The sequence below is a fragment of the Oxyura jamaicensis genome, chromosome 13, assembly GCF_011077185.1.
Source record: "Oxyura jamaicensis isolate SHBP4307 breed ruddy duck chromosome 13, BPBGC_Ojam_1.0, whole genome shotgun sequence".
NCBI lineage: Eukaryota > Metazoa > Chordata > Aves > Anseriformes > Anatidae > Oxyura > Oxyura jamaicensis.
In genome coordinates this window covers 9,502,126-9,529,840 of record NC_048905.1, presented here as the reverse complement: position 1 = coordinate 9,529,840, position 27,715 = coordinate 9,502,126, and the positions used below count along the sequence as shown (strand labels likewise).

The 27,715-nt window shown below is 38.1% G+C and overlaps 1 protein-coding gene across 2 annotated transcripts in view; it reads right to left on the bottom strand.

Annotated features, from left to right (window-relative positions):
- CPEB4 (cytoplasmic polyadenylation element binding protein 4) overlaps nt 1–27,715 on the bottom strand; it is a 43,076-nt gene that overhangs the window by 9,667 nt on the left and 5,694 nt on the right. Inside the window, exons 2-5 of one of the 2 annotated variants that reach the window (XM_035338791.1) lie at nt 20,485–20,566; nt 5,061–5,084; nt 2,874–3,047; nt 470–559 (exon numbers count right to left, since the gene is read on the bottom strand). In XM_035338791.1, the coding sequence (XP_035194682.1) occupies nt 470–559; nt 2,874–3,047; nt 5,061–5,084; nt 20,485–20,566 (370 nt within the window). The remainder of the gene's footprint in view (nt 1–469; nt 560–2,873; nt 3,048–5,060; nt 5,085–20,484; nt 20,567–27,715) is intronic. The other variant, XM_035338793.1, reaches the window with a different exon arrangement.

Here is a 27,715-nt window from a genome sequence, read left to right as displayed (position 1 = left end):
ATTGCTGATCAGCATATCCTCTCCCCATTTCCTTTGAGAAGGATAAGCCAGTAGTAAGAACTGAACAAAAGCCACAGCTGTGGAGGCACACTTCCCACAACAGTTGTTAATACAAAGTGTAAGTCTTCCTTGGCTTCTGTGGACAGCATTTAGCCCCTTTACAGAGGACTAGCTTTGTCTATTCTTATAAAAATGAGTAAAGCAGAACAAGTAACAACAGAAAAAAAAAAAAAAAAAAAAAAAAGGGAAAACCAAATAAAGTAAAAACAGGAAGTTACAGAAGAATCATTTTAGTACAGAATAATTACAAAGCCACATTCTAAAATCCATCAGTTTATAACCCCATGGATTCAACTGTTTTTCCCCTAAACACTGGGTCATCATCACAAAACAAAATGCTTAAAATGGAGCCTTGTTAAGAAAAATGAATTCTAGAATTCTCATATGATATTAATTATCAGATATTTACCCTTAGGAGGAAAATAAGATTTGCTTTCTGCCTTGTGTGGCCAGTCTACAATCAAAGGTCCGAAGCGACGAAAACTAGCAGTGATCTCATCTATAATGAGAGTATAAAAAAAGCATAAACTGAAATTAAAATCAATTGAATGCAAGACACTTGAAGAACACAGACGTCAGGTAGCTTCATCCTACAAATAAATATTCTGTGACTCTTAACGGTTTACCAATCAGAGCAACATTAATTGCTGATGGGAAATCTTTACAAGTCAGAATAAATGTTAGAAAACAGTTCAAAGATCAAGCTTTTGTTCACTGATGATTATAAACAAAAGTTTGTAACCCACTAATTCAGAGAAATCGAGTCACTGCATCTACACAGTTGTTATAACCCCCGTTCAACTATTCTTCCACAAAGAGCAGCAAGACAACTTGCTGACTTGCTAGTAAGCAATCAGCTCTGCCAATGTGTCTTATAATTGCAGAAAGACTGGAGAAAAACGAAGAGATTATCACAGGACCCAGCCACGCCTGTTCATATCACATGCCAGTGCCACATCAGCAAATACTATCTGAGGTTGACCTCCAACTAACACAGAGTAAACTTACATGACATCGTTATGTAATGCTATAGGAGACATGGCAAGTAATGTATTACTATTTCAAGATGCATTTTTTGCATCCATTTCAAATCTGCCTTTCACCTAAAATTGCTGGTAAAAAATCTTATATGCTAGTCCCATAGAAGTCCACTAGTTACAATTCTGTTCTTGTTAAAATTAAGTGATGATTCCCTTCAAAATTAAGTGATTATTCCCTTCTTCACAAAAACATTTCAACCACCACTGGTTAAAGTCCTCTTAACAAGATTTTTTCTTTAAATATGGAAATAAAATGAACAAACTTCCCCTTGCTGTAGCACTGGCTAAATTGAACACTGCTTTACTGCGTTCTCCTTAAGGTACTACAGAGCCTTCTACAGTCGGGGCTCCTAATAAACAATTTAAAGAATTTTCCCATCCTCAGTCTCAGTTAGAAAGTTGAAAAGGTGCTACTGGTTATGTTCTTTTCCGTCTGTTTACACTCTCTGATGGCATTGCTAATGAAACAGCAACTGACAAGCCACTGTACTGACAGCCGCTTTGTGCGCTACAGATCATCAGGAATGTATCCAGCAATGGTGGTGTGTCAAGGTTACACGCTGGTGAGGATCTAAACCAAGGAAAACAATACTTACTACACACCCCTTAAAACTAATCTTCATTTAGAACAGCACTTAAAATGAATTTCATGTTAAAACACATACATAAAATGCTTCCTAGAAATGCTCTCAGAAAAACCTTACTACATAGCCCTTACAAGTGATTCACACTTGTGCATTCAACAAAAGTGCTGACAGAAGCAACTCTGAAAAATTCAAGCTACCCTCCTAGCACAGGTTTAGCAATGTTATGTTTATGAAGTCTTATGTTTCAATGTTTATGAAGAAGTCTTATGTTTCATTAACTAGGGTCTGCACAGACAAAACTACTCTTGTGCTCATCTGCTTTTGAAAGAACAAAGGTGATAAACAAAAACAACCACCACCACCCAAAAAATGTAGTAACATTTTCCTCCTTGTAAACACTGTGTTCTATTTGACCTTTTAAGTGCTGAAAGCATAAGCTATGGTAAACAGGATAAAAGTAGTGCTTGACATGAAAGTCAGGCTGTCACACTGCAGGAATACACACTGCAGAGTATCACAGTCACTCTCCCTGATGTAAAAAGTGGGTATTAAAACAATTCTGTAATTAATGAAAAGCAGCTTTGTAGATTTACAGTTGTTGTAGTTCTTTTAACCATTATCCCGCCATATTTGACACATACAAAATACAGAACTTCTGGTGAAAAGAAGCTTCACGATTGCAGCCTTCACAGTGCATCTATTAGAAACTACCACAGGATGTGATCACTGCAAAAATCACATCTAAGACACTATACATAAACCTACAAATATGAATTACTAGTTAATATAAACTTTATAAATCTACTAGCAATACTTTTCCTACTACTAGCTTCTGGTCACTATAAAATGATTGCAATGTATTTGTGAATTTCAACAGGAAATATTTACTTGTTTATTTTTGCACCTCCTTTTTGCAAACTTCATACTGTAAAAGTCAGATAACTGTGTGATAACATGTACTTTTGTTCTTCAGCAGAGAAACATTGCTATAGCCAAAACTAGCTTGAATTGTCTCACATTTGCCATGGACTCAAAGTGGTGGTATACAAAGATCCATTTACACATCAAAGCTTTTCTGTAGAGTTTGAAAAACAATCATTCACTAGTTAACAGACAAAAGTTTTCACACCACATTTTTGTCATTAAGCCAAAAGGAGCTTTTCTGAATAAGACCTTCTGAGCATACCTTCATCAATATCTGGTGGCAGTCCGCCGACAAAGACTTTACGGGAATACCGTTCCACTCTCTCTCCATTCTGATGGGAGAAGCAGTGAGGTGATCCTAAACCACTGTGAAGAGTCTGATCCCCACGTCCATCATCCAAGAACCCATCTTCCATTGGAAACAGTGAAGACTGACCTGAATAGGGGGGGGTTAAAAAAAAAAAGAAGGAAAAAAAGACATACTAACAGAACAAAGCACACACTGTTTAAATAATAAAAAAATAAATATGCACTAGGTGCTGCACTGGCAGTAGAACTGTTTGCAGTCATCCCTTTTAATGAGAAGTTATATTCTCAATTTTACGTGACCCTGATAGTTTTCAGTATCATTTAGTAACTCAAATGTACTATTTCAGAGAAAAAGGTCATTACCTTCTTCATAACTGCACTATAACTAATGAAAATTTGAAACAAAAAGGTATTTTGAATGGATGATCAGGTGGACTATTTTCCATAAATTACACATTCCTAATTAGATTTCTTTTAAAAAGATTTCAAAACAGAAGAGAATAAAAACTCTTTTTAGGGAGTTTCCCAGTAGCAGACACTAAAACCTAAGCCATATATATATCATTTCCCAATGAAGAGCTTCTTACAAGGAACAAATAAAATTTCATGGTGCAGATGGGAAAAGAAGACTTCTACCAGCTAGATGTATTACACATTTAAATCACCTGACATCAAAACATATCCTAAGCCACCCACTTGTAAATAACTAAAATATCCTGATAAGAACAGGAAGACCCACTGTAATTTACCGCAAGTGAAGGCTGAAAGCTAGGCAATACTTTGCCATTCCAAGAAGCGAGTTTACTTAGATGTTACAAAAGAGTTTCGTTAATGGACTCACTCTAAGAGAAAATGTTGTAAGCATGCTTCCCCTCCAATATTCTTCTGTGATAATCCTTTATCATAGACTTCATTAATAATATTACTTTTAAATAAGATACTCTAATTTATAAATGCAACTTATATAAAGTTATAAATGGAGCATACAAACTGATCTCATCCATGAATTCTCTCTTTTGTTACACTATTCAATAGCTAGACAACAAATTGAAGAGATTTTTACTCATTTAATGAGTTTTTTTTAGGAATAAATATACATAAAGTGAGCAATAAAAGAGGTGTGCTACAAGTTTTAGGGTAGATTTTCTTACATAGCCTATGCTATGCTATAGTATGTCTGCTTTTTTAGAGTTCATTACAATCTATCACAGTAGTGAATTGCTAAGGTTAATTTATACTGCTCTGTTTCCTTCCTTTTAAAGTAAATTACTGTCATTTACTTCTTTTTAATAAAATGAAACATCTCGAAAACTGAAAATTTGTCCAGTTCCAATATCCAGACATTTTCCATGCAAAAATCAAACAGCTCACAGGTTGAAAGCAAAAATAAAATAAAATCAACAGTCCACAGAATTTAGATGAATAAAAATATGGAAGACTTGGTCAGCTTTCTTTGTCTGAAATTTCAGGAATCTTTTTACACCTTTGATTAAAATAGCAATCATCTATAACGCCTACTTGTGTAACTAGGCAAACCAGGCTTCGTATTATGATAACAATGTTGGAATACAGACTTCAATGTTATTTTGTTTTCCCCTAATGAACTGATGCATATGCCATTTGTTTCATCTCTTAAGACCCCAGTCCTGCAGGCATTGTTGGAAGGGAGCAATTCTCCATACCTAAACATATCTTTTTTTAGGTTCATTAGCATTCCCACTGCTGTGAGATAACTCAACATGCATGCTTGCAGCATCTGGTTCTTCAAGCTAACAGGCCAGGACAAATATTCACTACAGTCTATGCTGTGTCGAGAAAACCATCAGCACCCAAAGAACCAAAATAAGCTTCTCCAGCATTCATAACATACACACAAACAGCAACATAGCTCTGCAGTAGAACAAATCATATGGATGATGTCCACTGAAAGGACTGTGATCATTTCAGCCCCCATAGCGCTACTGTGGAATGCTACCTAATTCAGTAAAAATGTTTATTTACGGCATGCAAACTACATAAACTTATGTGAAACTGATGTTTTATAATCTTATATTTTCAAGTTTGCCTTCTAGTAACAGCTTAAAGTTTTTCTCCCATGAGACATTGTCAACATTAGAAAATTAAATAGGAATGTTGTTACCTCGCCTTCTCCCATATGTCCTTGCTGCATGTTAAATGAGAAAGAAAACAGCCTTTCAAACATTGTTATAAGGACCAAAAGACCTTGTTTTATCGCCTTTATACTAACTCAGTGATTGTCAAGCCTGGTCATTTCAGTTGGTGCTCATGAGCTGGCTTCCCGTCCCACCCGCAATACCATGCCATCCTCGCACCACCTCTCTTACTTCTTGGGGAAGCATGTTGATTTGAAGCTGACAAAGTATACTCAAGAAGACTTTCTGAAAACAATTTTAGTTCTTAACTTGCACATTTCTTGTAGTACCTATTCCTTACTCCTCTGCTGGATGTACACCTGTAATTAAACTGATCTTTCCTCATGCACCAGGTCTGCTGACACTCATCCTGCAATGCCCCATGCTCCGTGCCTGGCCAAGATCAAGCATATTCTAGCAGTGTTCAGATCTTCATCTGAACTGCAGGAAAAGCCCTAACACAAAGAACATAGAAGACAATTCTGTTTATTTCTGTTTTGAAAGTAGGTTGCAACAAATGTTTTGTACAACCCACAGAATCCTTGGTTGAAATTATTACTGGCAGCTGAAAAACCTAAAGTCAAGGAGAAAATGTCCGGGCCACTAAAGCTGCCTGTCAGACCTCCCGCAGCCTGGTACAACAGCACAGAATCTCTCCTACTAACTTTGTACTTCACTGGAATTATGCAACAGCTCCCCACTGCTTCCTACTTTTCATTTTCTAGAACAAATCAATTCTACCACCAGTAAATAACAGCATTTTTCTGTGCTGGCTTCCAGTACCTGTTGTCAGAGCATGGTTAAACTTTGTAATCAAACTTGCACATTCTTTCTGTTTCAATCTCATTAAAATCCATATCTGACAGGAGGCCAACTGTTTTCAGAACTTGGATTCTTCTGGCAAGTACTACGAGAAACTCTGAGCACATCGCACATTTTATTTTGCTTCCTCATTCAAAATTGAGGCTGACAATTAGTTTAAGCATTTAAATATTTGTAAACCACAACAAAACATGAGCAGTTTCCTCTTTCAAAATAAAAATCATATCAATCTAATTTACTTCATGATTATTTAGCATCTGTAAGATCATTTCTGTCTCTGATGTCTTGCTGATAAGCTCGCAATTAACATCAAGAATCAAAAATAACAAAACCTTAGTCTTCAGACTGGAGCATACCCTCAAGTGTTCACACAGATACTAGCTTTGTGGAGGAAGTTTAAAGGGCTTTAAAAGTATATTTTTTCCACAGTTATTTTTAATTCAGAAATCCACGACACTCATTCAGTCCTCAAAGTAGAAAGTTTGAAGAAACTCGTCTTTCATGGAAAGCAATCAGCAACCTTCCAGCTTTTCTGATAGAGCTCAGAAGCATTTGCACGTTTTAGAAAACGTCAAGCACTTTCAAAAGCAGCCCTGCCTATAAAGCCATAAAAATCTTGCCTGTGGTTTCTAAATTACTAACAAAACCACACATCTCCTTCACTTGGAACACCCATTCTTGGCAGCAAAGTGTTCGGCACAGACACGATCCTCGCTGCGGATCTGTGACCACAATGTAGGTCAGCGGGCTCCTCACTGCTTTGCCACCTGTGTCACTCAAGACAATAGGATTTTGTTCTCCTTGCCCAGCATGGAAAACAACAAAAAAAAAGCTCTTCGCCAGCTATGAAGTATTTCCAGTGCCAAATACTACTGAAGAGATTTTGAGAACTAAATACTAAGGGTTGGTGCTTTTTTCCTTTAATTTTCTTATTTTCTGCATTTGCTTCATCTAGCCCACAAACCCCAACATCTGACATTTCAAAGCATCTCTCAGGAGCCACAGCTTACAAACTACCCCAGCGCACGACAGATACAAACTTTCTCTGCTCATTGAATTCAGAGCTCATCACATGCCACTAATTTTGCACAATGTAATACAGCACTGAAAGAAAAGAATGCTCTCTTGGCAGCGCAGGGAGGCAGCTAACTGTGATTTACCAGTTCTGTTTCTGGCTTTCAGAATTTCATATTAAGAGACATCTTACCCCAGCTAGCTCCAACACAAATGAAGCCTTAAGGTAACTTTACCAACAGGAGAAAAAGATTTAATGTTCAGCATCCCATGCTGAGAAATGAGACAACTGCAATGCTGGATTCCTCAAATCTATTTTTTTGCTCCATTTCTTTAGCATTTCAAATAAATGCATCAAGAGCCTGAGAGATTTATTAAACTCACAGAATATTTGAGCAAGAATTACTTTACAAAACCTGAAAAATATAAAGTGTTTATGCAACCAGCTCAACTGTTTATTAATAACCTATGGAGTAAAATCAGTGCAAAATTTGAAATGCTATTAGCAGCTGCTTCATATATTCTGCCACCTCAGCACTCCTTGCCACACTCCTTTCTGTGTAAGAAAAAAAGCCTCTGATATTTTTGCAAGAATCTGTTGCTTTTACAGTCTTTTATTTAACAAATTTAATGAATAAGCAACCCTCTCAAATTTTTGTCTCTTCACCTGAGACACTTAATGGGTTCCTGACCATCTCCCTCTCTCTTAAAATAACATTTTTTGTACCTCACAAATGTGCTTAATAAATGTGTTCAGTTTTGCACCACAGGTGCAATTCTGCATGAAATACACCATTCCTGGTGGCAAAGACATCCTGCTGAGGAAGTACGGATACATGCAGGAGCCGTAAGTCACTTGAACCCCAAACTTCCTACAAGCTTGTCCTACAACATTTGTGCCCAGGCTGAGCACCAAGAGCTCTCCTGGCTCCTGCTGCCTTCCACTCTGCAGACTGGGAGTCCTTGCAGGTGTATTTTGTGCCATTAATTGTGCAGGATTTACAAAAAAAAAAAAAAAAAAAAGGCCAGCTCAAGAAGCAGACTGCTTCAAGCAAAGGGACCAGCAAGCAGGAAGCTCTGGATCTTCTGTGTCATCCCAACTTGCTCAGGCCACACCACGACTATGAGAACCAAGCGAGCATCCAAACAAAGCATCTCTAATTAGTATTGATAAACATAACAATACGCTGGAATGAACAGCCCAACTGAATGCTCAAAGATAAATTACGCCTGTATCGTTTTTGACATTTCGACAGCACAGACTTATTTCTAAAACATTCTGTACTGAACTACATTTTGAAATTGTAGCAAGCTTGACAATGCTAAGAACAAGACCGTTAAATACGAACTAGGGTAGTTTATTATCTTTTTTCCCTACTACTCCCTGCGGGCAGCTGGGGTTGATCACAGTTCAACAGAAAGTGGATAGTGTCATAAAGTGCTGCATGACTGTCAAGTCAAGTAAAAGTACTGCTTGTTAGGCAGTCCGTGATTTTAGTTCTAAAACGCTAAGGAAAAAATAATTAGGCCACGCTTCCATGACATAAGCCGTGCATATGAGCAAAAAATTTTTACTCAGTTCAAGCACATAATCTCACTTCTGTCAAATCATCCAGAGGACCTGATATAGTTTATGTTGGCTGTAGAACAAAACAGATGATGGATGCATGGTCTAAGCTCTGTCAATGCAGAATATAATGAGCAGGTTGTTTTTTTTAGCAAGTCTAAACTGACAGTGAACTTGTTCAGTATCAGAACTTCGCATCTTACTGTCACAGACATCTTTTTCATATTGTCAAATGTGATCCCTGTTTTAAAAACTTCTGTCAAAAGCAAGGTACTAAAAAGGGATATGAGAGAGATTATGATAACCTTAGAAAAATTAAAACACCCTTATATATCTGGAGAATGCATATTTGTCACACTTTTAGCAGGGTCAAGGTCAGCATGAAAACAGAAAAGCAGACTGCATTTGGGTGCACTGTAAAAATCATGGAAGTGCTTTGGGTGTAGATCCTGCAAAATTAAGCAGCAGAGATGCCAAAAAATAGAAGAAAAAATGCTATTTACTTTTAAAGAAACACTATATATTAATAAACAAAAAAGCATCTGATGAGAAATACAGCTTTACTTTATATCCAAACTGTCCAAGCAAATGCTGACAAACAAGAGTACTATAGTAGAGGCAAGTATTGTGCTTTATTTCAAGTAAAACCAGATGCTTGAAGACAAACATTTAACCATTACTTCTGCCGAGACCACTAATGAAATGAAGTCGCTGGTGTTTGGTAGCATTAGCATACAGGTCTGACTAGAATCCTTCATTGTCAGTTCCAGGTCACTGACACAAAACAGCCAACACACAAAAGCTGAACACATTTCATTTACTCCCAAACCCTAAAGAGAAGCCACCTATAAAACCTTCTAGTGCTGGCTCTTCTGATCATAACGATTCACCTGTGATAATTTTGAATTAATTGGGTTTACAAAGCAAAAAGGCAGCACCTGGCTGTATAGCAGAGTATCAGCATAACACCTTCAAATGGGTTGGTTGTAGGCAACTTTATGCACCAAATACTGGGGGAGCAGCAGGGGAAGAAGCTGAGAAAGACCGGAGTCAAAGCTACTGTTCCCAAGACCTGTCTTGGCTGTAACCTGCCTACAGAACTGCCTTCCCAAGTGGTTTGCGTGGTTACGTTTGGGACAGAAGCTGCAGCAGTACCAGGAGTCACTGCCACTGCACCAGGCAGGACCAGAGGCTTCCCCAGCAGCCAGCCCAGCCCAGCACGCATGCAAAGCCACGTCTGGGAGAAGCTCAAGCTAATTCCCAGGCTGGGCAACTGGGAGAGAAAGTCCTAGACATGGTTAAAAAAAAAAGGGGGGGGGGGGGGGGGGTAACTATTAAAACACCAGAATTAGGTTTGTGTGAGAGCTTTAAAAACCATTATTATCCTTTTAGAGCTGATGCTCTCAGGTAGTCTGCCAGACTAACACAGTGCCACGTGGGCTGAACCTCAAAAGATGATCTTTCACACATTTCAACAACTTAACTCCTCGTGAAAGGTGACAAACCGAGTCTCATTCGTCTCAAAAATACAGAAGCTTCAAAGGTAACTTTGAAGTGTTTTTTTTGCCACCAAACGGAATAATACAGACATCTTTTCCAAAACAGACTTGCTTTAAATCCTGCATGTAGCTACAACTTTGTCTATAAGGTACCGATATTTCTTCAAAATTCCCATTCTACTACACTGGGTTATAGCAAATCAAACCGAATGCAACCCATAAATATCACTCATATTTGAATGTATTTCTTCCCTTCCCTCCAGGAACCCCCACAGGGTCAAAGATAAAAAATCAAAAGCAGAAAAGCAAATCATGAGGCAGAACCCCCTGCTGCAAAATGGATGTTAGTTTGAATTATACACGTATTTCAGAAAAACAGCCGCCCTACTGCTGCTGGCACTAAGCTTTATTTTATATTCATGTATGACTTCCAGGGAATAGATAAGAAGTTACAAAAACATCCAATCTTGTCCCTCACTACCTCTCCCCATTTATGACATGGAATAATTGGCAGCATTTATCTTTTGAACATGTAAGCTATTACTATATTCATTTCAAAAATAAAAAGTTGAAGGTAGAGTTTACAGCTGGGAGAAGGAAAAGCATTGCACGACTTCGCCAGTAAAGAGCAAATCAAGTTCGCCGCTACAGAACTACTTCAAATGTGACTTCCAGCAGGGTCCAAAATATATACTAATGATGGACTTTCTGACAGCAGGAAGGAAACAATAGGATGCCGTACGCTAAAAACTGGTAGGCAGGATTTATTTACTAAGCAGCAATAACAAATGATTGGTAGCCTCTAACTATTACTGGATTTATTGAAACACGGAAAAGATGCAAAAAATTCACAAACCTTCGATTTGTGGTGTTGGTTCACAGGCACTGTTCCTGGATGCTTTATATGTAGAATACCCTCAAGAGATGTTGGTATCTGCCTATACCATCAGCCTAACAATTTATGTAGAAGAACAGGCTGAATTATGCCCAGGCTTTAATGAATAACTTGAAATGTGATTCCTGCATGTGACTCTCAAGAGCTCAATTTACATTGGCATATACTAACATGCTGCAAGATTTAAAACCAGAGTTCCTTAAGTACAATAAGAAGTTCAAAGCAACTTATTTTTGTCTGTGGAAGGAATGATCACAAGGCAGGCTGGAATGCAACGTGACGGCTTTGTTCCTTTTTTAAGCATCCTCTTACTTCACTCCCAAACAATAGGGAAACAGTAACACTAGCAAGTCACTATCACGCACGCTCAAGGCTCTGCAACAAAACATTTCCCCAGTTTTTGTTTTTACAATAACAGTGTAAAGAAGACACTGATTTTTCCAGGAATATATTTGAAAAAACCCTGTACTACATGCCTCCCCACCCCCACTGCAAATGGGAAAATTAACAGAAAACTGCATTTTGAAGAGTGTCAGCACTTTATTTCCTCCATCTAGATTCTAAGTAGTATACAGGACTGGAGAGCAACACTGTTTTTATTACGACGATTTAAAATCACACGTGAACAACCATGGCATTTTTAGAATGCTTTCAGAAAGTTGACTCCATCTCCCTAGCCATTTGTGCACTAATGTTAGTGCCAAGATAAATATTATTATGTAACATTACTATAAAAAACTGCAAAATTATTTATTTATTATGAATAGTGTTATATACTTTATCTACCAAAATGTCCCTACATTCCACAGGCCAAATTCATCCTTTTCTCCCACCTATGCAATCTGACTGCAGAGCTGGGATCCCTGTTGACAGGATTCCTAAGAAAGTAAAAGTGAAAGAACTCTGCTCTGTGTGCCTCTGAGGACACTCGACTCTTGCTTATCTAGAAATATGCAAATGACTGAACCACTCATCTGAAAATCCAACTGTTTTATATATTGAAAGCAAACCCCAAACCTCCTAACATCACAGCTAGGTGGTCTACGCTCCAACAAATAATAATTAAACCAAATAAGGATAAATCTGCTGTAAGATGTATTTTCAGATTTCCCTCTCCAGAAGTTCTTATCATTACACCTAGTGCTTAAGTACTAAAGTAAATAAAGAATACACAAACCTATATACATCACAATTGTCTCTAAAAATATCCTAAGTAACTAGATTTCAGCCTGCTGCATGGTCATTCAGGTATATGCAGAGACTGCCTAAAATGAAAAAATGCTTCTGGATTGCTTGATTTAGTATGATATTCCTAGGAGGCTACTAAAATTATTAGAAATATTTTGAATTTATTTTTTAGGTAGAGCAGCTAGTGGTTTTAGGACACACAATATAAATTCTAAAAGAACTAAATAATTTGTTTTGAATTCCAAACAAAAATGGGAAGAAAAAGTCTTAAAGGCTCTTAATATCTCTTCAAAAAGCAAAATCTAGACACAAAAGTTAAGCACGGACTTATCTGAATCCCTATTTCTACTCCCAGCAAAATAAACAGCATTTAAAACTTAGTTTTACTTTCTCCTCTTTAATCCTCCAATAAAAAACATTTCAGAATGCTTAAGAGACACAACCAGACGTCTCAAATGTGGGAAATGCTGTACTTGTTTGCATGTGCACTTTTAATTTGCTCCTCCTAGGCAAGCACACCCCACTATCGCAAGCAATATTTCAGGCAAGCTAAAGTCTTCTGTGTCACAGGTCCTTGAAACGACAAGCATTCAAGAATCAGCTCCCTTATTTTCACACCCAGGCTTTCAAGACAAAGAAATGAAATTTTATTTGTTGCAGGTATGCAGAACCCTAGCCAGAAAACCACTAACAGAAAACCACTGACATACTAGCGGCTGTGAGGAAGAAGCTGTATTACAGAAATTTTGCTGCTTTGCAAATAAAAGTATGCCACAGAAATTGCAAGCCTTTAACAGGTAATCCAAGTGATGTCACATGCTCTAATAGCAAAGGTACTTTCAGAAGAGCCTATCCCAAAAGACAACCATGTATCTAACTGGTGTTACCTGACTTTCTTCTCTAGAAGAGTGCATGTAACAGACCATGGAAATTGAAGTGTGGTGCTGTTACACACTCTTGTTCCCATTTATACTTACGCCTCAATTGTTGCTTGCTTTCTTTAAAGCCCACCTCCCTTTTCATTGTATCTCCCATTTCTTCTTTATCTTCACGTTTAGGAAAAGCACATCAGGCTTTTCATGGGCTCCTTTCATGCCATTTTAAACTTGATAAACATGATGGTAGAGGGTACGCAAAACATGGCTAACAAAGGACTCAAAGAGCTAACAATTCAACATCAAGGAAAAAAAGTGAACAAAGCAAAAAGCTAAAGACTGGTAGTTGCAGCAGTTCGGGAAGAGAGGCAGGGCAAGTTCTCTGTCTTCTAAAACATGGCACAGAAACTACTCATGGAATACAGTTCCAAATTAAAGGCTTCTTTGAAGATGATCCAGAATGGCCAGAGATTATCAAAGAATTCAGAAATGAAAAAGAAAAAAAAAATTAAAGCATTTGGTGGACAGTAATATTGAACAAGGCAGAAGATTAAACACTGAAAAAAAAAAAAAAAAAGAGAGAGAGACAAAAATATAAAAAAGAAACCAAGAAAACCTTAGAAAAGATTTTACTCAGATTAGCAAAACTGCTGTCATGGTATTCGGCACAACTCTGTTGGCTTTAACGCTTTTCAAGATGAAATCACTGATTTAGATACTGGAACTTCTAGCAGTATTTTTGATGTTTTGTAGTGTTTTAAAAATCAGTAACTGCCTCATCACTTGCAGGACATACATTTCTAGGAAACATCTTGTTTAAGAAATATGAAAGGTGTTTAATTTTCCATGCAGACCCCGGAGGTGGGATGGCATGGCAAGGGGCCTATGAGAAATGTTTTTCAAGATTGGATAAAAACAACATAGGCCTCATACTCTAATGAAGTTAACAGGAATCTTCACATTGATTTCAAAGCTGGACCAGGATCAGAAAACCCTGGGATATTTGTACTGCTCTGTGGTGGCAGGGGAAGGAATTTCCTGGCCTCAAAGGGTGGTTACATTAATACCCTCTAGCTCATTGCTCAATGCCTCACTTCTTGACAGCATAAATCGAGGTGTTACTCTCGCTTAGCTGAATTAATACCTTACCTCAAAATCCTGAAGGACTGACGTATAAACATCTAATTCTTTGACACCTGTGTCATCAAAACCTATACTTCTATAGAAATGCAGATGTTATCACTAGCAAATAAATTCTGAAAAAATCCCCAAGCTCTGAGCAGCACCATAAGCTACATACTGCTTTTGAGATACATACAATTGAGTGTCAATAAATCCAGGGGAATTAATTTATTATAAACAGTAATTCACCTCTTGCAACAGTTATGTTCTGTAATTGAAAACAAACATTAAACCAACACATTTCAGTACGTTTCCTAAATAATTCTAGATGACTGCAAAAACATTTATTATAACTTTTTAAATACTGCATCCTTGTCCTGGGATTTTTGCAGTGTTCATAGTAGGATGAAGATTTATAGCAGACAGAAAGGAAAGCAGCAGTAACCTGCCTACTGCTTTATCCCTTAAATCATATGCATCATGGCACATGGATACGGTTTAAATTATTTAAATGTACAGTATTCTCTGACAGAGTAGAATGGGGCTTGGCTTTTTGCTGTTGATAGCAGAGAATTAAGGTGCCAGAGACAAGGAATAATCAAGGAAAAATCCTGAATGCCTTGACCTCAATGATACCATGCGGACCCTGGGCAGGCTGTGATGCTGGCACGGTGCTGCCAAGGGAAGTGCAGGCTGTGGCTGCATTTCCATCAGCCTCAACGCTGCCAATTCCAGAGTACTGTAAGTTAGAAACCCTACAGGCACTACCCTGTTGGCTCCCAGTGAACACCGAACCTGGTGCCTGCTCCCATTCAAGAGCCATTTCAAAGCTTCAGCGGAGGGGCCGAAGCACCTGGCACCCCCCACCTTGCTCCCCCTTGCCGACCCGGGACTTGGCCACCTCAGGAGCCCTCCAGAATTGGGCTGCCAGAAGCCTCCCAGGCCCCGGCCGGCAGAGGCCCCCAGGCCGATCACTAAGCCCTGGACCCTGCTGAGAGCCACCTCTGGGCCTGCAGCCCGCCAGGGGTTGGCAGCTTGAAGCACTGCTCTGCCTCCCAAATCAAGTTTTCCCTTCCTAAATCCCACCAGATTCAGCCTCTCTTACAGAGGGGCATTTGGTTCAGGGCACAAAAACAAATCTCGTAAATGAGAAAGTTGGAAGATTGGGAAGAGGCAGCAAATGTAAAACCAGAGCCTTACGGACACCATGATCGCTGCTGAATAAGGTTAGAGGCCAATCTATGGCCTGACCTCAATATTTACTAATGGAAGATTTCTGCTAATTCTGGCTGCCCTGGGGATTTCACATCCCTACCGCCTCGCTGGCTGTTTTTAAGTGAAGGCTCTGGTAAAATCCCATCGTTGGAAAGGCTGGCTTAAATCAACATACACTTCAGCTCCCAGTAGAAGAACTGGAAAAAGAAAGCATAGAGAAAGACTAGAAAATGAAAATATTGAATATTGCCCCAAAATTATGAGTATCAGATATATGTGGAAAGAAAGCATGCCTTTAATAGCAATGATTTAATAGCAATGGCAGTACTTCCATTCTAACCCAATTGTAAATAGTGGATTGTAACACGACGGGGAGCTGCTGATTACAAATAAAACTCGCCCAGACTGTTTCCCCCATCACAGCCACGTTAGCAAGGGTTGGAAGTTATTGCTGCCAGATCCAGTTCAGCAGCACTCTGAGATAATTCTGCAATTGGTTTTACTCTTAATTCATATTCACTCCAGTCTGAAAATCCCATTAGCCTTTCCTGGTTACTAATGTAGCCAGCAAAATTCAGGAAGACCCCGAGCAAGAAACACCCGATACAGTAAGTCATTGACAAGTCCCAAAGACAATAGCAGCACACCCTGTTGGTGCCCAGTGCCATCGAGTGAAAGTTTCTGCACATTTTACAATAAGTTGGATACATCCAAGTTGCAAATGAGTAATCCTCAGGTAAGACTGGTGAGGCAAGGCACACAAACGAGACCAACTGTGATCCTGTTCACATGGTCTGTGGTGAGGCCACCACAGGTCCCGTGTGAAACCCGCTCCCATACAAGGGGCAGCAGAGGCCACGAAGATGCCTGCAGTGTTGGGCTTGGATGCACAGATCTGCCAGAGGCCTCTGCCTTCCAGGACTCAATAAACAGATGGCGTACCATTTTGCACAGAACAACAGTAGGGAAGAAACATTAATCTTAGCTGCCAACTTAAAGCTTTCCTCATTGCTATGAAAACATAAAGATGGTTTGGAAACAAAACAAAACCTCAAAATGTATTGTTTTAACTTTTGGAATAGCTCAGCGTTTGTCCTGTGCAAGCATAAAGGACCACTTACCTAAAAAGAATCGTGGCCTTTGTTATTGAGCCCTTGGCAAATATTCGGCCATAGTCTCACCAGAGTCTCACTGATTTTCTGGGTCATTTAGGAAACCGAATGGCCCATTTTACTCAATTAATACAAATATGTTGCATAATCCATACAATGAGAAAAGAAACAACTAGTTCACTATCTTCTCCAATACTCTGAAAATGCTGTCAAAAGAGTTTTCATCCCTTTGATCAAAGAACACTTCATAAGGTTCATTGTGGAATCCTCACCTACTTTCTTCACATCTGAAATAGTTTTTCAAATCAACATTAAGGGGCTGATGATTGCTTAAAATATACAGTTAGGTATATGTCATGTCACTCAGAAAAATCCTGAAGGGTGTCAGTTCTCATCATTCTGGCTTTCTCATCTCTAAAATGTAGAGCCGCTGTTTGACCTGCTCTACCAGTGTCTGCATGTATATTCTGACCTTATGTTACCTCTAAAGCCTTTCTTTTTGTGCATTAGAATCTTTAGTCTCATTTTTCACCACACAGCTTTCAGACAGATACCGAGCTATTCACACCCCAATTTTAGAATGCTTCACAGAGCTAGAAGCAGATTTGCTGGTCTGGTTCAATCCATTTCATTTTGCACAATTTCCAGGCAACAACCTTATATCCTGAACTGAACTATAGGATATTTCAGTAACGAAGCAGTCTGCTGCCATAAAGTATTTAAGGACATTTCAGTGTCGTTTAACAAGGAAATATTTAGTCAACCTACTACTATTACAGTAATGTTCAAATTGCCATCTGGAAGACCCAGATTCAAAAATCAGTCTCTGGATCCCGGGCTCAGCTCACGAAGGTCGAATACATTGTGAAGAAGATGCAATTAGTCTCCAGGGAAGGGCTTCTGCAGATTGTCATTGGCTATGCAGAATGCAGCACACTTGCTCGTGTGGATAAAAATAACATATTGAAATGGCAGCTGCTCCGCAAAGGAAAAGGATTCGCACGGGGGTAAAAATATACATTAGAATGAAGAAAGAAATGGTAAAACGCCTATTGAAAGTGCTAAATGGTAATATTGAATATAGCACATCAGTGGTAATTAATATTTATCTTTGAACCTCAAGCAGGAAACACTATTTCATATAGCAAGACAACACAAGAACATAATTATTAGGCTCCTAAATAAACCCAAGGTTAGTTCAACTAATCACCTCAGTCAAGAAGTACACATTGTGAATGGACTTTGTTGAATTTTTAAGAATTCCTACTTAAAATTCTTACAGGATCCAAAACCTGCTACTCTGAACATAGCATTTAAAGATGAAAAGGATTTCTTTAAAGTTCCAAAAGCCAGCGGGTTCCAGAATATGACCTTGTCCATACTCTTGTTTTGAAGGTGTATTTTAACACAGTACCTTTTTCTCTTGAAGTCCACTACAGCACAAAAGGGATGGTATTAGTGTTATATACTAAACTCATGTTAAGTCAATATTAAAGCCTCTCAAGGACTTGGAAGATAGCAGTGAGACCTATTAGATCATCTAAATTATTTCCATGCCATTCTGAGATTGCTCTCTACAGCATACTTTATTAGTGTCTTGCCCAGGCTATTTTTAAAGTCTCAAACCCAGCAGCTTTTCCCTTATGAGAGTATCCAACTTCAGTTTAAAAGCATTATATGCACAGATTAACCTAGTTAAAACACAAAGCAAAAAACTTCATATGAATCTGCTTATCTAACTGCAGGTGTTTGAAATGGAAAGTAAGATTTTGAACTGACAACCATAATTTGTGATATTTTAAGACTTTTAGATCCAAAGTTTCAAAAGATTCCTTTCAATCGGTTTAAATAAAGATGATGCAAGAAAAAGAGAGAAGACAGAAGAGACGGAGTCTGTTAAGACATAAGCCTATAACAACTGATATTGATGGGAAAAAAAAAAAAAAGGTTTGTGGTTGCATGAGCCCTTCTTCAGACTTGACTTGAAATATGTTTCATTCAGCAAGTTTCAATTTTTTTCCCAGCTGTATCAGTTGGTTTAACTAAAGGTATTTCTTCTCCTTGCAAATCCTGCCCTACCTACAGATGATCACTGCAGCATTACCACAACACAGGAGATGCGAGCTAGAATAAAGATCCATTCCTAGCTGCATTACAGCACATATGTTACTGCATTAAGTCTGCTATGCCAGATAAGCAGCAGTCCAATTCAGTGTACTGCATGTTTCACCACAAGCAAACTTAATGCTTTTGCTGAGGAGACCCTTGAAAAATGAAGAGACTTCTCAACAATGAAGTACTTGACATAGGCACTTAAATTTTTCATATTAGTGTTTTATAACAATTAAGCATGAAACAGAAAGATGTATAAAGAACTCAAGAAATAATACCAACAACAAAACCAGACTGGTATCACTGTGTTCCCATCGGTACGACGCAATGCCCACAAAACCCGAGACAAAGCACAGATGACTCTGCAGAGGGGATTAACAATCAAGCTCAAGCAGGAAATTAACATCTATCAGAACTATGTGTGTTCTTTGCTGATACACTTGTTCCATGATTCTTAAAACACTGAAAGCACTCAAAAAAAATTAAAGATTGCAATTGTGAAGAATCTTTTCAAAGCATTTAATCTAAAACTCATACTACCCCGGTTTAGTTGCTGAATATAAATACATATCAATCTGACTTTGTCATATTCAAATTTAAAGGGAGATTTTATTTGTCACCTTGTGTTGCTACCCTGCCAGATTTAACGGTAGCTAAAACCTGGGTTGGGCCTGTCCAGCAGTTGAACAGAAGGTCTCAGAGCAAATCCCAGGTGCTGCAGTCAAGGAAGGACACCTGACTTTTGGTTCAGTGTACAGTGCTGGGGCATAGGATATTGCCATTTCCAGGCAGAACATAAAACAGATAAAGCAGATAAAGCCTTTACTACTGTAATTAATGAAAGCCTGACCCCAACCACATAAGTAGGGATTTTTTTTATTTATTTTTTGTAATTCATCCAGCATTACTTCCTGTCCACATCAAGCTCCCCTTGTCATTTCCATAGTGAAGTATTTCTTGGTATTTCTCATCACCCTGGATTACTGCAAAATACTGGGGAAGCGGAACGCAAACTGAATTTCAGACCAAAGAGAATGCAACAAACAAGTTGTTGCCAATTATTTGAAGGTTGGTCTTCTGAGTAAGAATCACTATTAGAACAAGCCAGATTTCATTAACACCACAGGCCTTGATATCAAATGAAATTTACTTTTAGAAACCACAGGTCCAGTTTTGTTTTTAGTGGTCTCATGACTGGTAACAAATCTGAATCCTTGAGTACAAATGACTAGAAATATGAGTTTGACTACTTTCACTCACACAATTAACCCTCAAACTGATACAGATTACTCATTTTACAGAATAAGAAACTAAACTTCTCAATTTTAACCCATAAGCAGTTTCTACTCAGGTTTAGATAAGGATGTAGACATTACTTTGAGTATTTTGTAAGTTCAGGTATTTTCAAAGAAATATTACCTTTGCCCAAAAAAAAGGTAAGTCTCAACTGCAAGTCAGTTCAACATACCCCCCTTCCTTTCTCAATGTCAAAAAGAATTCTGAATTCAAGGTGGCAAAAATGAAAAGAAAGGTGAAGGGATTAAAAAGTCAGAAATGCTCGGTGTTCTCAAAATGACGTACTTAAAACTCACTCTTCCCCAGGACTGAAAGAACTATGACTTCAAGCAGGAAAGCACTACAAAGCAGAAAGTTATGTCTCACTGATCTGCTTAAGATTCCTGAAGCTGATCATTTTTACAGGCTGCACACATTGTATCTATTAAAAGCAACACTGGCAACTTACACAAAAGATCAGCTTATGTTTGTGTTTCGCATTGTTTTACATAAAGACAAAACACACTCCAGTGCTCATGGGCTGCAATCGCCTCATCTAGGGACAACTGCAAAAGGAGGCCTACCCGAGCTGACCCACATGCACTTGGTGCACATTATAACTTTACTTTTCCTAACCAAAACTGAAGTTTCTTATCCTAAGTAAGCATGCCTTCCCAATTATTTACTGCAGGAAATAGTCTCTTGCTAAATTTACCTTTCAGTGAATCATTTTCAGCTCTCATTATGTCAATTAGTGAATTCTCCAGTGAATGCATGTCAAAAGTCCTTGTACGATCCTGCAAGCAAATAAAAACAAACACAGTTTAGGAAACACAGTGTTTAAAAAACAAAACAAAACAAAACAAAATCTACCCAGAACATAAAAACTTCATTTTTTTTATATCACTGTAACAGACTTAAGCTAAAGCACATGCTTATATGCCCCTGAAGTCAAATACAGAAAATTGGAATATTCTGAATATAAATTCAACCCATATTTATCATAACCAATGATTTCTTTAATAAACCCAAATTCAATATTTAATTTTTGTTTCTTTGCTCTACAGTTAGACTCTGTTAAAAAATAATTTAAGTTCACGGTTAGGAGGTGAAGATAGATCCTGGGAGAGAAAGTTGCAAAGAGAAGTCATAAAACAGGCATTTCAGCCTGAATTAGAGAAAATCTGAATTCCAGAAACACATAGCTTTTCCTTCACCTAAACTACTACCCCATAAAATTAAATAATCTAATTCTGCACAGTCAAATCAAATTCTGCATAATTATAAAGTATTTCACACAAGTAGTAGTGCCATCTAGTAAACCAGACTACTTGAACAAGTTACCTCTGCTTTTTAATTCCCTGAATTCACAGGTTTAATATTCCAAGCATTACTCAAATTGAAGGATTCAGAAAATATGAGGCAAGATGTCTCATGCACCTAACCATTTCATTATATCAATCCATTTGAAGTGTATTTACCACATTTCTTCTTCATACTAACCAAAGACACAGATGTGTCTCAGGCTTTCTTAACTAAAACAACACATTCCTCATCTTGCAAAGCTGATGTTATATTGACATAACACAAAATATCCTGGCACTTCATTTTAATTAGTAAATTCAGGATAACCAAACTTTGAAATCTTTACGGTATCACCAAAGGTCACTAATGGAAGCAAAAAATCTCCCATTCACAGAATTATTCACCTATTCCTGTTATCCATTTATTTAATGATTTGGATTTTTGTAGAAACACCCGGATGGAATTTTATATATTAATCAACCTCACATTTAATTTTTCTGAGTCCAAGAACTCTAATATTGTTTCCAAAGGTTTTATTTCATGCATGTTTTAAGAGATTAATCTCTGAACTGAGATCAAGCATGGAAAGTATCTGTTGACATAAGAAGGCAGGAGATTACAACATTATTTGGTCTAACCCGCTTCTCTGCAACTACCATTATTAATGCAGTGAAAATGCATTTTTTGTCCTTAACTCTAGCTGTGAAGCTGAAACTTCTCCAAAGCAAACAGAACCAGATTTGATCATGTTTCAAACTAGTAAATTCAGAAAGGTAATGCCCCTCTGGTACGCCGCTGAACGCCACCATGTCCCCTACTGTCAGTAATGGAGCGCTAAAGCAGTATCGATGGCAGTGCTGCAAGAGGCATTCTTCATATCAGACAACCATCAGTCATCTTGGACCTTAACCACTTAATACTATTTTAAGAGCAGGAATCCACTAGCTCGTAGAGTCCTGATCCATTTCCAAGTTTGTAAGTTACATTCCGACTGCTAAAAATCCTGTTTTCTAACTAAATTTTCTGACAGTTTTCCTTTCCTCGGAACAGTGTGTTACTGACATAGAACTGGAGAAGTATTTCTACCCGGATGTGTAGCTTTCGAATAGCATCAGAAAGATCAGAGTTGGGAACCATTTGCTTTATTAGTCTAGACCAAAATGAAATTTGCTATGAAAAGCATAACATGGCCCTGTTTCTCCACAGTATTTATTTCCTTGGTCATCTATATTACATTGATGCATCTTAGAGAAACTATTGCAAGCATTTGGATTATATAGTTTCACGTTTCCTACTGGTTTCTTAGTAATATGGCAATATTCTGGTAATATTTAGTGTATTGTTTTGGCTTATACCTTACTAGTCCCTAAATATTTCAAACTTCAGTTACATTAAAATACCTGAGGAGAACTGAGTCCTGTGGCCTACATGCTGGACCCACTGGGCTCCAGCAACTGTGTAACTGAGGAATGGATACTGGTAGAGTCTCTACATTTTCAGCAGTCTTCCTAAAATGACAAAAACAGCCTAAGACACAGATGGGAACATTTTCTGAAAACCCAACATGCTTCAGAAGGTACTCTTTTTTTCCATTCTGCCTTTCGTATCACATTGTGTTCCTTTGCGTGGGATAAACCTCAACTCCAACGTATGAACAGCTGTAAAATCCTTACAGGATGCAGAAACTGAGCAGTTTCAGGTCTCTGCTGAACTTGTGGCACTTAGCATTTCAGTTGTCTGAGACAAACGAAGGGCAAAACCAAAGCCAAACGACTTCTGATGTACTGTGCTGCATATGTGCTGCACTGCATGAGCGCCAAGAAAGCCTCCGGTCTCTAAAATATCTGTGTTATGTTGGATTGAGCTATAGTAACAAACAGAGGGTTTTGCTGCAATGGGTAGTATTTAACACTGAGAACAGAGCTTAAACATTTGAGGAGGAAAAAGAAAAATGGAATTGAAGTGGTTAGCTGATAGGAATACCATATTCTCCAATGGAAGCAGTGTGGTGAGGAGTTTCCAGTTTTCCCCTTCTTTTAGTGTTAAGGCCCATAAGCTTCTAGTCATACTGCAGACACTTTAAAACATGGCGCCGTGCGCCGACACAAAAGATTAATTGGTCATATTCCTACCTGCAGCCATTAACAATGACATGAAAGGAAGGACTGGCTATGGAACATGCCCCTAATATGGCCTGCATTCAGATTCCTGCTCTCCAGTGGTTCCAGTAACCTGTCACAGGGACCAACAAGACTGTCGTAGGCTAAAGTACTCTCAAGATGCCAATCCGGTACTATATCTTGGGAAGGTGAGTCTCTTTCCTGGCCTGTTTGAGACAGTTTGCTCCTCTATGTCTCCACTCATTGATTAGGAAATAGCAAATCACATTAAACGCAACACTAGGAACCACTACTAACTGTTAAACTGAGTTTGGGTATGTTCCTAAAATGAATGTAGCACTCCACTCCTCTGGGAATGCAGCGTAAATTCAAGAACCTAGCATATAAGTAAACCTGTATACATCTATCCCATGAAAAGATGTGTCTCTCATAAATGACCAACGTGAAAACTAGCTGAAGTGAAATCAGCAGGTTGCACCCTGCCTATTATAAAAAAACTCCACTAATTTAGCTGACTACCTATCATGCTACTGAAAGGATCCACGCTACTAGGGAAAGTCAGCATTGGTAGTTTTTAGACGTTTTGTAAAATTTAAAGACCTTTTATTCTGAGACGGCTTTGAAAACAGTAGCATGAGTTTTTCCAGTCTTAATTTCAGCACATTCTATCAGTATGCACACATATATCGAAATGCATGTGTAACTTACATACATAATATATCTAAGGACTGAATATATCTAAGGACTGAAGCCATGTTAATGGAGGTGGCCGTATTGTGGAATACATGTATAACTCTGCATTTAATTCCATGACATCAAAAAGCTGCAACAATCAAAATATTGATCACTGGCTGGTATCTAAATCTGGGAAAGAGCTATTCTCAGATACACGTTAATTACAAGTTATAAAGCAAGTGAGTCACGCTGTGCTCAGTAGAAAAAAGTGATGTTTTCTTCAAGAGACTTCATGTAAAGAAAATTAATAACAGTGTAGTGATGTTTATAATGGATTGATTCACAAAGTTACAATGCTTTCCTTGGAGCTGGACTGCTTACTGCACTCTTATTTACTTATTTATTTGTAAGGAAAAGATATAGGGGTAATGACTACCCTCGGAGAAAGCAGAGTGTATAAACTCCAGTAACAAAGTAAGTTAACTACAACCTGATATCATTTACACAGGTTGATCACAAAACCTTAGCTTTACACAAGTGTGTTTTAGCATATCTAAAAATCTGCTTTATCAGAGAGCTCAAAGGGCACACACATTTACGCTTGGGAAACTGGAAGAGAGGTAGAAAAACACCAGGTTGAATGCAAACTTAAAAAAAAAAAAAAACTTCAGTCTTAATATCTTAATATATGACTACATTTAAAATACCATCCGATATTTTAGAAGATATTCATTAAACATCATTTTGAAAAAGTGGCATTATTTTCACAAAATACTCGAGGTGGCAGCTAACAGAACTGGCTAAGGAAGAGCATCGAGACGGTCAATGTGCTACAGCAGCAAATGTGCCAGTTTTGAACTAATCCCTGTCCAGCTGTCTACAGAAAAATAAGAAATATTCAGATTCCCCTACTGTCTAGAAAGCATTTATAAGTAGTAAAGTGCTCATAATGATGCAATCTCCTTGTTAAAGAGCAGTCAGTAGAACCCAGGACTTCGGAGTCACAACTCATGCAGTATGGGCAAACCACTCCACCTCTCTGACCACAGAGTCTTCCCCACTGACATCCAGACAGGTAATTTTACCTTTAGAGGTCTGTGAAAAATGGAGCCACTTGTAAATAGGAATTTTAACTGCTATTCCATTTTTATTTTTCAAAGTCCAAAGACATTTAATTCCAAAAGAAGACAGGTGGTACCAAGCACATACAAGTATACAGGACGTGCTGCTATAAAAAAAGATACTAAAAATGAATTTTTGATGAACAGAAAGATCATGCTTGGCAGTCAGAAATCCCATACCTAAGGTCTCCTATATATCAGAAAAAATGTAGGTCTAAGTTTAATTATTAAAGTGCAGACCCATTGTATTTAATCCGCATCCATGGCATTATCATCACCTGAACAATTAAGATTCAAGAAGTTCAGAGTTTCTACTCAGTGCTTCCCAAGATGAGCCCGCCAGTGCTAAAAAACCCAAACTGTACAAAAAGTAAAGCCTGGCGAGGTATGAGCACCTGCTGGTAGCTAAGGCTGTACCTAATCTTAGAAAATCTGATTTCTCTGAAGACCGAGGAATCAATAATAATGCAAAGTCTGCCACTGAGTTAGGCAATTTATTGAAGGTGATTAAGCAGGATTTACGAAGCAGGTGTAATTATAAAACTGGGGCTTGCTTTATTTAAATAAAACCAGAATACCTGTGAAAATTAGAAAACTGACAGCTACATTTGCTACCCTTATTATAGCACAGGAAGCCTGAAACTTTCAGAAACCTCGTAGCTATTTCCCACAATTAAAGAGCCTGATGTCTCAGGCAAAGTACAGTGTGTTGGGAGAGGCAGATTGTAGGCACTAACATAAGTTTGACATCTTCCTATTAATTGCAAAGCAAATTTGGACTTGATTATACTTCTGGGTAGGCTTCTCCTCCTTCCCACCGCCTTGCAAAGGCCCTATTCCAGCTTCCCATCCCATCTGCAGTGAATTAAAGGCTTGGAGTAAACAGGTTTTTCCTGAAAGGATGTTGCTGGATGCTGCCCTGAGCATCTCTTAGAGCTTCAACAATATGAAAAAGCTGGAAAAGTTAAGTGGCGGATGACACGGGAGCTTTTTTGGGAGGGAGCACTTCTGGTTTTGTCAAGCTTGAACTTTTTTAAGCGTTAGAAATTACAGACCTTTATAAAAATTTCCAGTAACATGCCTGATTCTATTTTAGCCAAGTATTAGGTTTTTTTTTATATACCTTCTATAAATTATGTTCCACAATATCTTGTGTTCTCAGTCTTTGTGCTGGGCTGCTAAGTATGCAATTCATTTTCAAAGCAAAACGCTTAATAAGAGTACTCCTTTTAATCTTTGGAAAATACAAACATAATTCAAATAGCTTTTCACAAAAGCTCTCTTTAAAAAGAAACCCTGAGGTCAAAAACACACAGGAGGGCCAAAGCCGAAGTATTAACGTCAGTAGTAAGTTTATAAAACAAGAACAGTGTTAACTTCCACAGTACTTAACTTGTGCATGTCATACCACATTAGAGTGCTCCTAATTCCACAGGCCAATAGCTGTGGGGAACAGCACACAAAACACTAATTACTGCACAGCTGATGGAGTTACAGAAAAATGGGTGAACAGACATTTAAAAAGCCAGCCTCAAGTATTTACTCTAAAATGATAGCTTGAAATTCCTCGGCATAGTTGCTGCTGCTAGAAAGGAGAATAAAAGCCTGCAAAACTTTCTGCAAAAGCAGCAGCCTCGCTTTCTGCAACCAGCCTTATGGAAAGGCTCCTCGACAACAAAGAACAGATATTAAAATAAAAAGGCATGGTAAAGAAATTTACTTGCAAAATTCCTCCAAGAGGAAAGCTTGGCAAATGCATTCAAGAGGGCTTTCTTTAATTCCAAATTCCTAGGAATTTGTTTGTTTTAAAGTGCTTATTAAATCAGCCCATTTCTATGGGCAAACAAATCATGACGTATAGCTCAGAATTAAAACACAGTCTGTAATCACGTATGTTTTCTTAAACCTTCCATATCTGCCTGAGGGAGAGAAAGTCCCTCTGGCACAGCCCCTCGGTGGATTTGGAAGGGGTTATATACCTGGAAACTAGCCACTGAAGAAGAAAGGAAAAAACATTTTTGAACAAGTGGATATAATGAACTGCTCTCCCGTACAAAATTCTTTGAAATGAGCAGTTATTGTCAAGCCTGATTCCAGGAAGAAACGCAAATTATTTTGAATTATTTTTACAGAAAGCTGAACACTATTGCTTAATCTGCTAGTGCCTTCAAAGACCGATTTAAAAAACAGCACCACACATGTGAAGATGAGATCTGGAAACCTGGAAATGCCTATCAAAGCAAGATTTATGCATTGCATAACAGGCAGGATGTTCCACTCTCATGAGGAAGTGCAAGTACATAGCAAAAGGAAAGCCAAAACAATCTTGAGGGCAATGCTGCAGTAAAATGCATTTACTGAACACTTAGTTTGCCAGTGCTGCAAGGAGGAAAATAGAAGGAATAATTTTAAAAATCTGTAGCTTGGTAAGATGTAACAGTCACAGTCAAGATATTTTCTTTTATTAACTCCCAGGGAAGGCTGTTGTATCCAAAAACACATTATTTTTTTTAATTTTTATTCAGGAACCATTCTTTCATTTGGAGACCATTTCCTTTTAAAATGAATACACAAAGAACAATGGCTTTTCTCTTTTCAAAATATCTTTGTAGGGGGAAGGCTGCCCAGCAGTTAAAACACAGTATCAAAACTTAATTTCATTAACAGATTTGGTAATAGTCTTCCCTGACCTCGCCTCAAGTTCCATCTCTGCAACATGAGGATC